Genomic DNA, 16198 nt, shown 5'->3' with positions numbered 1-16198 from the left:
ATGACTTCAAAGGTATAAATTTTCTGATAAGTCCGAGTCCACAAGTTGTGACATTTAGTTCACAAGTTCTAACATAGGCTATATTTTGTCCATGGAAGTTACCTTTTGGCCAGTTTTTTACCATGATATTCAAATGCAAAGCAAATTAATGCATTTTTGTAAAGGAAACAAGGGAAGATCCTTTTTTGTTGGCAGTCACCTGGCAACAGCGTAGCTCATGACATAAACCACTGGAATGCCAATCAAATCACAAGCGTTCGGGAGCACCAGGTCAACACAAGCATAAAAGTTCATTAAGAAGCAGGTCATTAGTCACTTTCAGTGGGATAACTACAACATTTTTTCAATCAATGCTATTCTGAGAAAGGTAGCAGTTGGAAAAGAGTTACATTTTCAAGAAAATTAAACAGAAAAGTTGGTTAATTTAGCTTAGTATTAAGACCGGAAACAGGGGGGCAGCTACAGCTAGTTTTGCTTTGTCTAAAAGTAAAAACATCAGTCTACCTGTACCTCTAAATACCACTGATTAACATATATCTTGTTTGCTTAATCTGTAGAAAAAGAAGGTAATGTAATTTAAGGGAAGCCGAAGAGTCAAGAAATAAGTTCCTGTTTGTTGAGTCAGGGAGCTGAAGTTTTGATAGTGCTGGTATTAAAAGCAACTTTGAAGGTCTCAGAGAATTTACAGGGAGCGGAGAAGTTGATTTGGTGAGAGCAATATACAAGGACACAAGGTTTTGAAAGAAAAGGAAGCGAATGGCAGAAATGCAACCAAATCATAGGACTCAGAATCAGACAAGCGAGACAGTATTGCAAAAACACAAAGTTAAGGTCTAGTTTTTAAAAGAAGGACCACTAAAAAGATAAAATTTTCTTGATGAGCTAAAATAAGTCAGGAAGAAAATAAAACCCTGTCAATGAAGTAACATTTTACTTTATGAAGATAGCTGAAGGTGAAGGCTGTCAATAAACTTGGTTCTTGGTAGAGAGACAAAAGCTGATTCCGCAAAACCATGGATGTCAGGGGGCCCCTGGGCCAGAGTCCTCTGTATGAAGTAACTGTTAATATTTCATGTTAAAGTAATGGAGCTCAGTTAAAAGACACGAAATACCATAAGGAGACACAATACAACCACAAAGGGGGTGCAAAATGACCAAAGAGATGCAAAAACTCCAAAGAGACGAAAAATTAACAAGAAAAAACACCAAACTACCAAACGGTGACACAAAATGAGCACAAAAGCGACACAAGATAACCAAAAGGATAGAAAAAAAGGACTAAAAAGAAACACAAAGAAACACAAAACAACTACAAATAAAACAAATTTTCCGTCTGGGGGTCCTATATTTGACAGTGGGGGGCCTTTTACCTGTCTATGCCCAAGGGCCCATTTTCTCATAATCAATGAATGAAGAAGGAATCAATGAACAAAACACAAAATGTAAAGTTGTTTCTCTTTCTCTTCCTATGTTTTTGGAACATCTCTCTTCCTCCCCTCTCTTTGTGTCTGTGCTTCTTCCAAAACAAAGGTTATGCTTGTTTTCTCAGACCTTGACTGTAATCTATGACTGTGCAGTTGAAATCTTTTCTTTCATTTGGCTGATTTAAACACTATATACGGTTTACAGTAACCTTGATAAACTTTTATATGGTGTTTGAAGAACCAGGTGAACCCACAGTCTCTATCCGAAACATTTTTTTAATGCACCACATTAGTTCCCAGGGTCAACACTATTCCGGATAAAATTGTTCCAGAGCATTGTCTGTAATGCATTGTCTTTAATGCCTAAAGCATTGGTCTAGAGAGCGGGAGAGAAGTTTATTCTTCTTGCTCTTTAAAAAGCTACGAACATTACATAAATGGTCAAACTTCTGAAATTTTACGGATTACTCCTGTAAATAACAGTGCTGTAATGGTACTCTTTATGAGGCTCATGAATCAATATCCACTTTCTTTTAAGTTGCTTGCCGTGGGCCTTCTACATGGTTTCTCATAATTTTCTGATGTCCACAGGAGGTGATGGTGAAACCACCAGTTTGATGAATTTAAATGTTCATTTCCCATGCAAGTAACACATTTCATCATCAGTATCTACCCAAAGGCTCAACTGTATGCAAATACACTTATAAATATCAGAATACTCACAGCTAGAATACAAATTAATGGAAAAAAATATATAAATGTGTCAGCGAAAAAATGACAAAATGACAAGAATGGTCCTGTTTTGGCATGTGTAGGCTTGTTCGCCATAAAATAAATTATTCTATTAATACAGCATGAATGAATTATCAAACATTTATATGACTATTAATTTGTTTTAAACCATGTGCTTCTTGTTCTCAAGCAGAAAGTCTGAATTTTTCATTATTTTACAAGCGTACATCAGCTGTTTACACTCTGAAAAATGATTGTAGATTAGGAAAAACATTGAATAATAATAATAATAATCATCAAAATATTACAGAGAAAACCTTTTACATTTACTGTTTTTTGTATTTACATTAATTGAAGTAAGATAAGTTTACCCTTGTGCTGGTCACTGAAGTAACTGAAGTAAGTCGGGCAGGTTATTGTTACCACCTCTCCCACTCTGGCTGAAGGCCAACAGGCGATGATGTCCCACATGCCTTGGCAACCTGCCAGGAGAAGACAAAACCATTAACATGGCATCACTGATATTGTGACAGACACACACACACACAAACAAACAAACAAACAAACAAACAAACAAACAAACAAACAAACAAACAAACAAACAAACAAACACACACACACACACACACACACACACACACACACACACACACACACACACACACACACTTCAATTACAAAATTAAATCATGTTTCACATGACACCCAAGACACAATTAATGTCTGTGGTGTGCAGTGACTGCAAGGTACAGTTTATTATAAGGTCATTCACATATGATTTTAGTGGCTGCCTTTTTTTAATTAAAAAAAGTACGATTTATTTCAGGGATTGTAGACACATTAATTTACTTTATAAAATTAGTACAAAATACTGACTTAATTCATCTTTACTCCTCAACTTCGTCAAGCAGAATTACAGTGTTTAAATGCTGCAAACATTTTAACACAAGATAAACATTAGGGACACCAACAAAATCTCAGGTGATTCATTTTGCTTTAAATCCACTTTTAAAACATTTAGACACTCATATCTGTGGTGGCTGGCTGGAAAGATATGGAAAAATCAAATGTATTGAATTATACCCATCAATACATCATCAGGTGGTTTGTCGTTTCTCCGATCCCTGCTCCGAACAAGGACAAAGGAGAGAGAGGATGAATGCTCCTATAGTCTTTGTCCTTATATCTATTAAATATACTGAGCTTTTAAGGAACGGCCTCTTTTTTGTGACTGTTGCGTATTTTCATCCATTCATTTCTCCTTTTAACAGCTCAGAAAATGTTTCTGTGTATAGTTACTCTTTAATCTTATTTTGGTTATGCTTTTAGACCTCAGTTCTCCGTTTTGCTTCCTTCCACACACCAGTTTTTCTGTCTACTACAATCTTGCACGTTTCTATATTTGAAATGAAAGCCACAGCCATTGAATCTGAAAGTGTACAGTAAGTCAATAGCACCGCGCACAGACCTGCAAGACCTGAGTGAATCTTCGGTGAAATAACAAAAACAGAAGCTATGGAACATTTCTGACATAGATATAGATTTAGATACCACTATTTATATTCATGAAGTTCAAAAACTAACAGAAGCACAGTTAAAAACAAAATTTCTGTCAGAGTACAGACAACTTCATCAGGACATCTTCAAGTCTGTACAATAATCTCAAATGTTATTTATTTATTACTGCATTAATGCTGCATGCCAGAATACACAAACTTTCAAGACATATTCCTTTTCTGTTCTGTTTCACGGAAGCCAAAGAACTGATGGACAACCTCTATATTTAATACGTTGTATAACCATCAGCTGTGGATGTATGGGTTTGCACAAATGCACACACTCCTAATTAATTTATTAGGAACGTGACCTCTGAGAGCAGCTTCCACTACCTTCCTGTTGAGGAAGCAGATAGGGAAGCAGAGAAATGAGGGTCACTGTAGAGATAAGGAGGAAAGCTGTTTCCACGCAAGCGGTTCATGTATATTCACTTAATTCAGTGTGGAGTACGTACAGCATGTGCATTGATTATTTACCAAAATGAGAGCAATTGGAGATAGGACTGACAAAGTTTAAACAGAGTTTTTTACTGAGGGAAGACAAACTAGATACTTCAGTGGTCCAGAGTGGAGACTTACATTTGAATTTTGGTCTTATTCGGTGCACATGTTGAAGGGCATGTTTTTTTATTTTATTATGGTACTTCTCTCAAAAAAGCCCACTATACATGAAAAAATTTGTGTCCATTGCTTTCTGCAATGCTTTACTTTTTATTGATATGAAATTACAGCGGTGTAAAACTACACCGTCAATGATGAAGCAAAATGATCACAATGATTTATAAGTGCCTCAAATCTCAACTTATTGCTCACTATAATGTTGAGGTTTGCAAAATATAACACTGATGTTTGAAAACCTCTGCTATAGAGTAAACTGTTGTGTGTGGGAATGATTTTCTACACAAGGTCACCCCAAATCTGTATAAACATAAAAATATTGAAGGTCTAATTTGTCCCACCCTAAAAGGTGCAAGCGAAAAGGGTTAAAACTAGAGTTACAGACTATCTCCTGGTTGGGAATTTTAACAGTTACAGATCTGACTATGATATCATAGTTCAGATTCTGAGGAAGTCTGACGTACATGAGCAAAAAATGCCACTTTGCTTGATTTTCATGTGTGTTGAACTATTCTTTCAAGGCTGTTACCAGCCATTCTACAACTCTACGCTGATTATGATATGGTTCCTTTACCTTAAACTGAGGAGATTGTAAGAGTTAACCAAGGTTAAAGTCAGGGCAATTCAACTATGTCTCTGGAAACTCTGTGGTCTGTGTTTCAGCTTGCCTATAATAGTGTTTTATCTATAAACTCCCACACTGTTTTACCTTACCTCAGTATTTATTTAGATATACTATTTCCCATTTCCTCTAAATAACCTCCTGTGCACTCTAAACAGCCAGAGAGACGAAAATATGTTTCAGTGAGTGACCTGAAGTGACGTTCCCAGAGGTGCTATTCTCACAGCGTTCTTTTTCCAGCTCGATCTCATTCACCACGTCACACATCTGCACCGCCAACACCTGTGGAGGAGGCAAATAGCACATTTAGGTGTCAAGAATTGAATATGCTTACATCACATTGCAGTTAGGTACTGAAAGAATTCATATCTAGTGAGGTCGAGAGTTTACATGCAAGGAAAATTTTGCTAATAAATATTTTATTTTCCCTTTATCACATTCCTGCAACTACAGCTTTTCGTGCTATGTTTTCCTATTAGAATGAACCCCTGGCTAATAATACTGTAAACGTACAGAAATGTTCTCTATGTCTGAAATGCAAACAGAGCTCCCTCTTGCCAGGCAATAGATGCTATCATGCAAATGGATTAGGAAGTGGAGAAGGGAGCCACTGAGTAATCTACTGTGATTGTTCATCTGTGTCAACAAAGGTTGAAAAATGCAAGCTGACAGCCACTGGCAGAGAGCCGGTGGGTCAATGAAAATGTGTAAGATGAGCAGCGAGGAGCTTGAGAAGGTCAGTGAAGATTAAGAGATAGGGAGAGGGAGAAGAAGACGACAGAGTGTGTTCATGAACTCCAGGGAGGAGCGTCACCCTGCACCCTTCTACCAAAGCGACAGTACTTCAATACTCAAGGCAGTAAAGGTCATGGTGAGAGACGTGATGCAGCACAAAGCACAGGATGTATTTACAACTGTACAACTCATGTTCTCTAGCTGGGCCTCACAGATGTCTTTATGTTCTCTTTTCATGAGCCCCAACCACCCTGGAGCTGTCAAACATGAAATGATACTCATCAATCAGCCACAAATGCCCAGTTTAGTCCATGGTTGAGCTCCCAATAGATATGACTTTGTTATAACCGCAGTCTGCAGCACATTGCTCACCTCAGACATGTCAAACACTCCAAATATCCTTTAATGACAAACAACATCTCTCGGAGCAACAGGAACATGCATATTATAAAATGCATAGTATTGTAATGACTCAATGTAATGGGGCAAAATTGATTCAGAGGTAAGCTGTTTTCCTCATTTAAACAAGGAGTAAGTACATAGCAACTAATGTAACTACTGTGCTTCGAACTGTGCAGGAATATTTAAGAGCACACAATCACACTAACACAAAATGTGACATCTGCAAGGAGCAGATGATGTAGAACTACTTCACACAGCCCATTCCAACATTGTTACAAAATCATCAGAGGTGTTTAATGTGTAGAAACTACTTTGATTATAAGATTTTTCACATTATTCTAATTTGATAAGTTCTTGTTTGTAAAAAATTAGACTGGATTGGTAAATATTGGAGCAGTCGGTGAGTTGCTTTCAGGTCAGATCTGACAAAGGATCACATTCATCAAAGATAGAGAAAATAATTAGAGCCCAATCTTTGCAGTGGGATTTTTTTCTGATGGTCTGGTTAAAGTCACAATATGCAGAAATGGATGTGGTTATAGGACATTTTGGAATTATTCTGATTTCATAAGTTTTTGTATGAAGAAATGTATACAAATCTGGTGAAAATGGGTGCAGTTTTTGAGCTGCTTACAGGTCATATCTGAGGAGGCAAACAAGTCTTCCATGCTATTTGGGAAAATATATAATTTGTAATTGCCTTCCAAGGCTGAATTGATGATCCTATTACTGTACATTATGATCCTATTATATCCCCCAAACAATAATAATCGTCAGAGCCTTTCAAAAAGGGCAATTACAAAAATGATTTAAACGAGTTTGCTGATCTGCCATCACTATGGTTAAGATTTAGTTAGGTGCACTCACAATGATATAAGTTTAAAAAAAAAAAAGCTCCTTGGTTCAGGTTAGGTCCCTTGTTCCTCACATACAAGAATGATAATTCACCCAGGTCGCTCTGAGGGATTCGAACAAACAAAATATGGTGGCATTTTTTGGTAAGGAAAGTCTTGCTGGTCTGCCAGGGTGTCCTTTGATTCTACTGTATCACTAGCTGCCCCCTGCCACACAAAAATGTGTTTTGCTTATTAGTACTTCACTTTGATGTTTAGAAGGCTGTTTTCACATCTATCTGCTGAAAAGGGAAAGTTTCTCAACTTAAATCTGAGTTTAAGACCTGTACATATGAGAAGGATTTTGTGACTTCATAGCTAGTCTGGAAGCCAATGACAGTTCAATAGCGACTTACACAAGTGTGATGGGGAACCTTGAAACCTCCAGCACGGATACACTGAGAGAGGACTTTTCATTTCAGTAGGAGACATGCTTTGTGCATTGGTTAAACGTTTTATTAAAATATTTGCAGATTCATCGGTTCTGGATTTTATAATTAAAGAGAAGGAGCCGATGTAATTATAAGAATTTATAAGTAGGTACTGTAATTTAGCTTTTTTGTGTAAAAACCATATCAGACACAAATTATTATTCCAACCAGAGTACTCTTTTATGCTCCTGAAACATTTCTGGAGGGCACAATCAAATCTTGCATAGTGGCTTTAAAGTTCCGGCTCAAAGTAAAGGTGGCTGATTTCCTGAAATACTGCTACTGCTGTAGCTAAGTGTGTTCATCACAGCCAAATGAACTACTGTTGAATTGTAAGCATCACAGCAGCGCTGCATCAAGGGCAACAAGGGCAATAAAATACGTTATATTCTGCCAGACTTTAGCAACATTTAGGTAAAGAAAGTTCATGGAAATATGACACAAAAATGCAGAACATACAGTACAAACTACCTCAATGTTATTTACTGTATTTCCACATCTCCACACTGCCTTCTCTTAGCTTAACTCGTCGCCTCTCTCACTCTCTTCCCCCCATCAATGAGGTCATCCTGACACCATCATAATACACACAATTTTGCTCATAGGAGTCTTTGCCAGCAACTGATAACAGTAGAAAATCCAACATATCCTTAAGTAATAGCAGCAGCACTGGCTGGGGGGGAGGAGATTCATCTGCTAACATTATCTGTGCACAGCAACATGGACAGAGGAGGAAATCTCAGGTTGGTCAGACCCTTTGGTAACCTTATTTTTGATTACCAAGACATTGATTGTCGGGCAATGTAATAGTGGAACGTTTAAGAGAGGATCTGAGTCCAAAAACCCCTCAGGAGGGAAGGTAATATCTTATCATCACAGTGAACTTAAACCAGAGAATATAATATTCTTCTACCCTGGTCTATCTTTGAGTTTTGTGTGCAACTGATATAACATCACATTGTAATCATTATATCAAGTAAAGCCACAGCTAGATTATTCAAGTAAATGTATGATTAGATTAGATCAATGTATGATTATAAGAACTACTAAAAATAAATTAAATAATGTAAAATAATCATAATCATGTTCAGTGCATTGCCACTTCAGGAGTTCATTTTGTTACAGAATGATAACATAATACATCATCCAAGGCTGGATTATTTTAACTGGTCAGGTGGGCAATTGCTCCAAGTGCCTCAAGAACCCAAGGTTTTTGGTTAATATGACTGATCGTTGATAATATCAACAGAGGAAGGTCCAGCATCATTGTCTAAACTTGTGGTCCGGGGGGGGGGGCTGTTGGGGGGCATGTTGAAGTCTATTTTTTAGACTTTTATTATTTTAGTTGTATGTATTTATTGATCTTGAGTTTGTGCTAACAAGGACATATTTTTTTAGGAAAGTTGTGTGTTTTGTTAATAAGAGGGACAAACAACAAATTTTTGCCTTGAGGTCCCCTAACAGCCACAATATCTCTGCAGAAATTCTGCAGAAAGTTGATAAAATAATAATTATCATCAGGCTCTCAGGGGCCAGTGTTGCATCCTGATTATAATCTTTTTAATATAAATACACTAACCAAACAAGTATCTCTCCAATATAAGGATGCTCTACAAAGCAGTAAAAAGAAAACATGGTCATGCTATTTACAGGCCATAATAGCATAACTGTTGTCTACTCTGTAATCCCTGCCTTTCCAGAATGAACTAGCTAGCTACTAAGAACACCATATTAAAAAAGCAGATCTTAAGATAAAGCTGCACTAACTAATATTTTAGAACATATGAAAAACAGATTTAATAACTAAGTCTAATGTGAATGGTGTTGCTCTTAGTGACAAACCCACAGAGGATTATCACCCAACCAGTTTCCATGCACTATGGAGCATTATGGACCTGTGTTTTGGTCTGGGCTTTATGGCATATGCATAACTTAACTGTTCTGATGCAGCCTCAGCACTCTCATCATTTACCTTGTCTCCCTCAGCGGGCAGCTGTTTTCAGCCATTGCCTACCCATCACCAAATGGCAGATAAAGTTAGCAAATAGCTAGTGAACATGGAGCACTTAGCAACTTAAAAGCCAGATATTTCCCTCAGGGGTTGGTGGACACCGAAAGACTGATCTAAAAGGACAGAGAATATTGGACTTAAATTCATCAAGTAGCCAGAAACAGACTCCAAATAAATGGTGATGTTTGTCCGTGTCTACTGGATGTGAAAATTAACAATTGTTTCCTAACATGTTAGCCATATCAAAATTAGAAGCTGATAAACTGTCAATGTTGATAGTTTAGCTCTATTCGCTGCCCTCTAGTGGCCAAAAAAAGTCTTTTTCATAGAAGACATTTTCACTTGTCAGAGTATGAAAGGAAAGGGTGTAAATAATAAAATTTATTTATCTATTTATTTATTTATAAATTTATGATCTCTTAATTCCATTTAGCTGCTTCAGTTTAGGCTCCACATGCCATTGGTTACTGAGACATTTAAAAAGAATAGAGTTATCATTAATGTTATTAATAACTGTGCTTTCCAACTATGACAAGTAGGCATTGTAAAGGGTTTATTAATGTTGCTTTAAAGTGAAACTATGTGTCTTTTAAATGTACAAAAGTAAATTGTTTCTCATAAAAAACAAAAGTTACCATCACCATTACTTTCATTTTAGATGCTAAATCCTACTTTTTCTAAAATGGTTGGGTGAGACCGGATGTGCCAGGATGTGCTAAGAGGCAACGTCATATGTGTCCCCATGCAATAAGGTTTGAACAAAGGTTTCCAACATAAAAGCAAAGACACCAGTGACACACTCCATACCAGTGGGTGGTGGTACTGAGTTACTTCATAGTTTGCCAGCCATGATAAAATATAAAAAGAAGAAAAAAAGAGGAAGGTGACCACAACAAACTTGAGGGGAAATGGAAGAGCCACCACCAACCGGAGTGCAGAGTGTTACAAGTAAGAAAAAAAAGAGTAAGATGGGCAGAAGGTCAGCAGGCTAAAAAAGAAAGATAGGGTTATATTTTTATTCAGCGGAAGCATACGCAACACTAAGTTACACAAACTATCTCATAGTCTAGCAAGACCGGGCTTTATTTTGTCATAATCTTACCACTAATAGTAACCAAATTCATTGCCAGATTCCAGTTGTTTGTTGTCAGTACGGTCACTCATTACCTCATTATCTCATTAATATGTAACCTAGCCCATAATCAACAGATGTATTCAGTCATGGTAAAAAGGTTAGCCATATGCTGGCTTGACATGGGTGGATATTGTGATTGCTGTTTTGCATTGGGTTGATGTACGAGATGACTTGGAGCCCAACAGAAAATAAATGCACCAGTGTTCTGTAATTACCACTTGTGGCCGCAGAGGCCGCTGCTGCCATTGCTCAGCAAAAGGTACAAAGTCTCCCTTATAGAGGAACTGCTTCTGGTGCAACTTTTAAATCGAAACATCTTAAAATTAAGGCGAAGACTGAGGGTTTTCTTCAAAACTTAAAAAAAATCTAGCTAACGACCCAGATTTTCAGTTTAATTTGATATTTTGGGAGGAGCAAAACTGTGGCAACAAACCTGAATTTTCCCGAAAAACCAATAATGCTGCATAAACAGCAGAAAAACTGTAACAAAGTCCTTCACTGGGGTGGAAAACAGACATGATACTGGAATGTTTACATGGACTTGTACTTCAGGCTGCTGGGATCAAGCTCTCTTCATTGCATGGAGGTAGTTTATTAGTTCAAATATAACCCTGTATATTGTGAATAAAGCCAAAACACACAAAAAGGGAGACCAATGATAGCCAAACAATCTTAGAGTTCAGAGTATGTGATTTTTGGGAGCGGCTGAATTTGGGGTAAATTTTCTAATCTACGAAAAGACAAGAGATGAAGGAAAGAGTCTTGACAGTGATTTATGCTTGAGCTCAAAATGCTGAAGACATAGCGTATATGTGAGCAAAACATCGCATAAATACCTGCCAGCTTTGATAGTTTGTTAACATAGAGCTCATCACTAGGGCTTCCAGGCTGTTGCTTCAAGTTTTAAGTGATTGTTGTCATTTAAAATGGCTGCCTTGCTTGAGTGTAAGATAACAATCAAACAAAAAATGAGGAGAGGTGACAGGAAAATGAAAGGAAAAACTTGTGTCTGTGTGGCCACACAATGCAGAGTAGTGTGCTTATCCCCAGCTACACTTCACTGGAGATCAACATCTACATCATGCGCATACCTCCTCAGCCATCAACTCATGCTGTAACACTTGAGGCTGATTAGTCAGTAAGCACAATGTGTGTATTGGACAAAATGTTAACATTAATCACTTTTCCAGCCAAACAAACATGAACACAGGAAATCTTCTAGGATCATGCCAAAGCAAAGACATCAGTCTGTGCATCAAGTGTGTAATATTGAACAGAAGTGTAAATTGCTGTGGAAATAAGTGTCCTCCAATTGTCCTCAAGAAATACTTTGACATTTTGGGAAATGTCCTTATTCGTGCTTTGTCAAGAGTTAGATGAGAAGGTCAATACCACTCTCAAGTCTGTGTATTAACTATGAAGCTAGAGCCAGAAGTTGAACATAATAGAAATATGAAATACAAATAATAATATCTAATATCATATAAAGCTCTAGCTAGCAGTCTGTTAGCTTAGCTTATCATAAAGACTGGGAGCAGAGGAAAACAAGTACCTTGGCTCTGTCCAAAGTTAAAAAAAAAAAATGCATACCAGCACCTATAAAGCTCACTGATATGTTATACTATGTTTGTTTGATCTGTGCAGAAAATGTAAAAACCAACAAATTGTGGTTTTACATGGAGTTATGTGCTGGAACTATTTCTTTCCAGGGGCTACAGCTATAGTGGCACAGCACTTAAGTTCAAACCTAGCCTAGCTATAATATAAGTGTTAACTAAGTGGAGATTGATGTGTCACTAAATTTAAACATGCTGCACTACACAAACTAGTTCTTAATTAGATATTAGTTGATACCAGCACCACCACCAGGTTGTAGCTGACTGAACCAACTGACAAACCAAGTGTTAGCTTAATAGAGGACCAATTTAGAGTGGGAAAAGAGATAATATGCAATATGGTCAACCCTATTGCATATTAGTGACACCATCTGACCAAACACTGGATGAAATGCTGATTAATAATGTTGTAAACTAAGAATTTAAATTACATTTCTCAAAAGTAACAGAACAAACCTCAAATTACACAACATTATGCCACTAGCATTCTGCTAAATGCCATGTAACATTAGCTAGGTTAGCATAATCTGATATTTCTCACTCATCTACTATAAATCTGACCCACTCATATTTCTCCATGTATACATATATAATAATACAAGTAATACCTACAATGCCTACTAGGCAGTTAAGTTTAAGATAATGTTTACAAAATGTGATGCCGCATTAACTTTACATAGTTGACTGCCTTGACTGTGCGGTGCGACCGACCAATGTTTTCAAGCAACCGATTTACACACGCAAAAATCTTAACCAGCTAAGACAGTTTCTTAGGTGTTAATGGTACAAACCAATTTAGTGAACTGGTGTTGATTGAAATTAGCAATAGTAACTAGCTAAGCTAAGCTAATCAACCTCCCACTTATATTTAGCATACATTTGAGTGGTACTGATCCTCCCACCTAAAATCAGCAGAGCAAATAATTTCCAAAAATGTCACATTGTTACTGTAAACCTATCTATAAGGATTCATTTAAAAAGTTTATTTTGGTTTCTATCTGGAAGTTTAATGTTGGAAGTAGACGAGAAGGAGAAGTAGTTCTCTTTACTCCTCTCTCCGTGTTAAACCGATAACGGTGACATCCAGTCACTAACATGCATTTTTTAACCACTAATGGGATTTTCTGCGCTCCCCACAACACCACATTTCCTCACTATATATATGGATGTAACATGTCAGGGTGTTATTGTAAAGCAGCCACCGAGGACTATGGAAAGGATACAATTGTAGCACACCAGGAGCCCACCAGCAAACTGTTAAATGTTTTCCATACTGGTGCCTACAAGAGCCACTAAAATATGTCAACAAAAGACGTATCTGGTTGATCTTTTAAAGCCTCGGGGTGGGCCAGACATCTTAGAATTGTCAAAGGTAAGAGGGAAGAAATTTTCACATAGTCACTTAGATGTTCATAGTTTATTCTGCCTGGAAAGAGCTTCACTGGTAGGCTTTAAATGAAGCCATGCTGAGTGTCAAATGACTAAAGTCCACCCAAAGACACAACCATTATCGTAATCTGAAATCTTAAACTTCTTAGTATCAGACTTCTTTTTGTTTTTCTCTAATCTATTTGTGAAATTTAAAAGAAGTTGCATAATTCAAATATATATCAGTGGACACTTCACAGTACCAAAAGTCCCTGCAGTAAAGCATAGTGGCACTGAAAGGTGACATATTACCAAGTGGCAATGCTCAAAGGCTTTCCATCCAATTGTCTAAACCCAGAGTACAACTATTTACTACAAAGTCATGCATTTTGTACCGTTAATTTACTGTACATAACCTATAGGAGAAAACTGATCAAAATAGAGTTTGTTAACCCTGCAGTGTGTGAGATATCAGCACTTGTAAATACTTTAGAGAATGGTTTATGTACTTAGATGTATTCACAAGATACTACTTTACAGTAGTGTGTATTAAATTAAATTTTGATCTCAGCACAGAGTCTATCTATATATCAGCATCACTTTCATTAATGATACACAGTAAATATACTTATTTCCAGTTGAAAAGGCAGAAGAAGGTATAACATTGTCATTAAAATTGATATCTTGACTGGCTATGGTCATCTTTCACATAGCAAGTAGTCAAAAAAGAGCAGGAAACTCTTTAAATATAATGGCATTGTTGACTTCAGGCTACAGGTAAAAGTCGCCAAAGTCAGACACAGACATGTTTTTTCACAGAAAAAAAATTTAATAAAAAAATCTGTATTTGGCCCCTGTCAAATTTGTGATCGTTACTTGGATAAATGTCTGATTTGTAGTGATGCGATCTCAGTCTAAAAAGTTTTATTTAAATTCATTTGACTTCTTATGTCATTTTGTCACGTTTTAGTGTTGGTCGGTAAAGTGCAGACTGATCTTGTTGCCAGCTATAGAACCTTCCCCTTCACAAGTACTGACTCAGCTGCAGACAAAGGGATGAAATATGAAATATGAGATGTACCATGTGAACTGAGAACATCCTTGAACAAATTAAAAGCAAAATGGCCAGTTAAACAGGTTAAAAGGCTGGACTACTCGAAATAACAGTAAGAAATGTTTGTTTGTTTTTTAAACAAGTTCAGATGCTTTTATAAAGAATTTTTTTAAATGTTTGTCAAAAAGCAGGTGATGCAGTATTACAAATACTTATGGGGCTAAACACTTTTTACGTCGTATCAGTTAACTGTAAAAATAGATAGATAGATAGATAGATAGATAGATAGATAGATAGATAGATAGATAGATAGATAGATAGATAGATAGAATTTTGGAACAAGCTAAATATACTGTCGGTCAGTAATAACGACTCGTAGAACACACAGCTATCACCGTGAACAAGAAGATGAATCCTGATTTTTAAACTCATCTAAATTTATCTGTGATAAGGTTTACAATCGCGCTCTCGCTGTTGGAAGTGGCTTTAATGTCTATTAAACCCAAATTCATGCAGTTTTTTTTTTGTCGAAAACAGACGATTAAGTACAAAGAATGAAATACATATTTCACTTTGAAATGAAAAAAAAAAACAACAATTAAAGTGACTTACTTTTGGCAGATATCCGTACAACAGAAGCAGTAAGGACAGCTGTGAAACATCCATCCTATTTTCACTTTAGGAGTTTTCTTATTCAAGACTCCTCGATGTGGGGAAAACTGCTTGGGTATGTGTCAAGAAAGCGAGGCTATTTGTGTAAGTGTGTGTATAGGTGTGCGTGTGTGTGTGTGAGAGAGAGAGAGAGAGAGAGAGAGAGAGAGTATGTATGTGTGTGTGTGTGTATGTATGTGTGTGTGTGTGTTCAAATGTGGGAGGTTTACCACTGCTGCCGCTCCATCGGATCTGCACGTTTCTCTGCGCGCCCCTCCAGCAGGAGAGCTGCAGCGGTTTGATTGTACAATACCCGCCCCTCGCCCATTCACAACTCCAGCCAGCCTGTCCCTGGAGACTGTTAGTTAACAAGACTAGGTCGCAAAAACCGCCCTTATAAATAAAGGCAAAGGTCGCCTTTTATCTGTTTGCTTCTCTCCTACTGTCTGTGCTCACATATACAGTAATAATAGAGCCGAATTCCCATAAAGCTGTTCTCATTTACATGTTTTTCTGTTTCTGATATCAGACAACGGAAAATGTATGAAATAGTGACTGAAACGCGGCCGATCAAGACAACATGTTAACCAGAAGTCACTTCCAAGCTGCTCCTCTGCACTGCTAAAATCCTGATTTTATAACCGGCACGTCCTCTGATAAAATCACAAATCACATAAGTTAAAGACAATGGCTGTGCTGTGATTTCGGCCATATTTACTTGTAAAATGATCCCTCAGAGATAAAAGTTAGAACCTCATTCATGTCTGTGTCATCTGTTGTGCGGTCAGTTGAATGAGACGCATAGAGAGGCATGCTTACGGAGGGAAAGCCCGTACTTTCGACTGTCTTCTATGGATAGTAGCTAAGGTTTTTCCAAAAAGTCTCTAGCTTTTGTGAAGAAAAGTAGCTACAGGTGTGTGAAAGTCGGTAAATCGTGCTACAAAGGCGCT

At 37.2% G+C, this 16198-nt stretch overlaps 1 protein-coding gene across 1 annotated transcript in view; it reads right to left on the bottom strand.

Moving 5' to 3' along the window:
• vipr1b (vasoactive intestinal peptide receptor 1b) overlaps window positions 1–15357 on the bottom strand; it is a 53380-nt gene extending 38023 nt beyond the window's left edge. The window contains exons 1-3 of the mRNA XM_040127649.1: window positions 15210–15357; window positions 5144–5234; window positions 2528–2638 (exon numbers count right to left, since the gene is read on the bottom strand). Coding sequence (XP_039983583.1) covers window positions 2528–2638; window positions 5144–5234; window positions 15210–15263 — 256 coding nt within the window. The 5' untranslated portion in view covers window positions 15264–15357. The remainder of the gene's footprint in view (window positions 1–2527; window positions 2639–5143; window positions 5235–15209) is intronic.
• Between the last annotated feature and the right edge of the window lie 841 nt (window positions 15358–16198).

Source organism: Xiphias gladius, chromosome 5, assembly GCF_016859285.1.
Source record: "Xiphias gladius isolate SHS-SW01 ecotype Sanya breed wild chromosome 5, ASM1685928v1, whole genome shotgun sequence".
NCBI lineage: Eukaryota > Metazoa > Chordata > Actinopteri > Istiophoriformes > Xiphiidae > Xiphias > Xiphias gladius.
The sequence above is the reverse complement of the archived record's forward strand: the minus strand, read 5'-3'. Positions and strand labels throughout refer to the sequence as shown.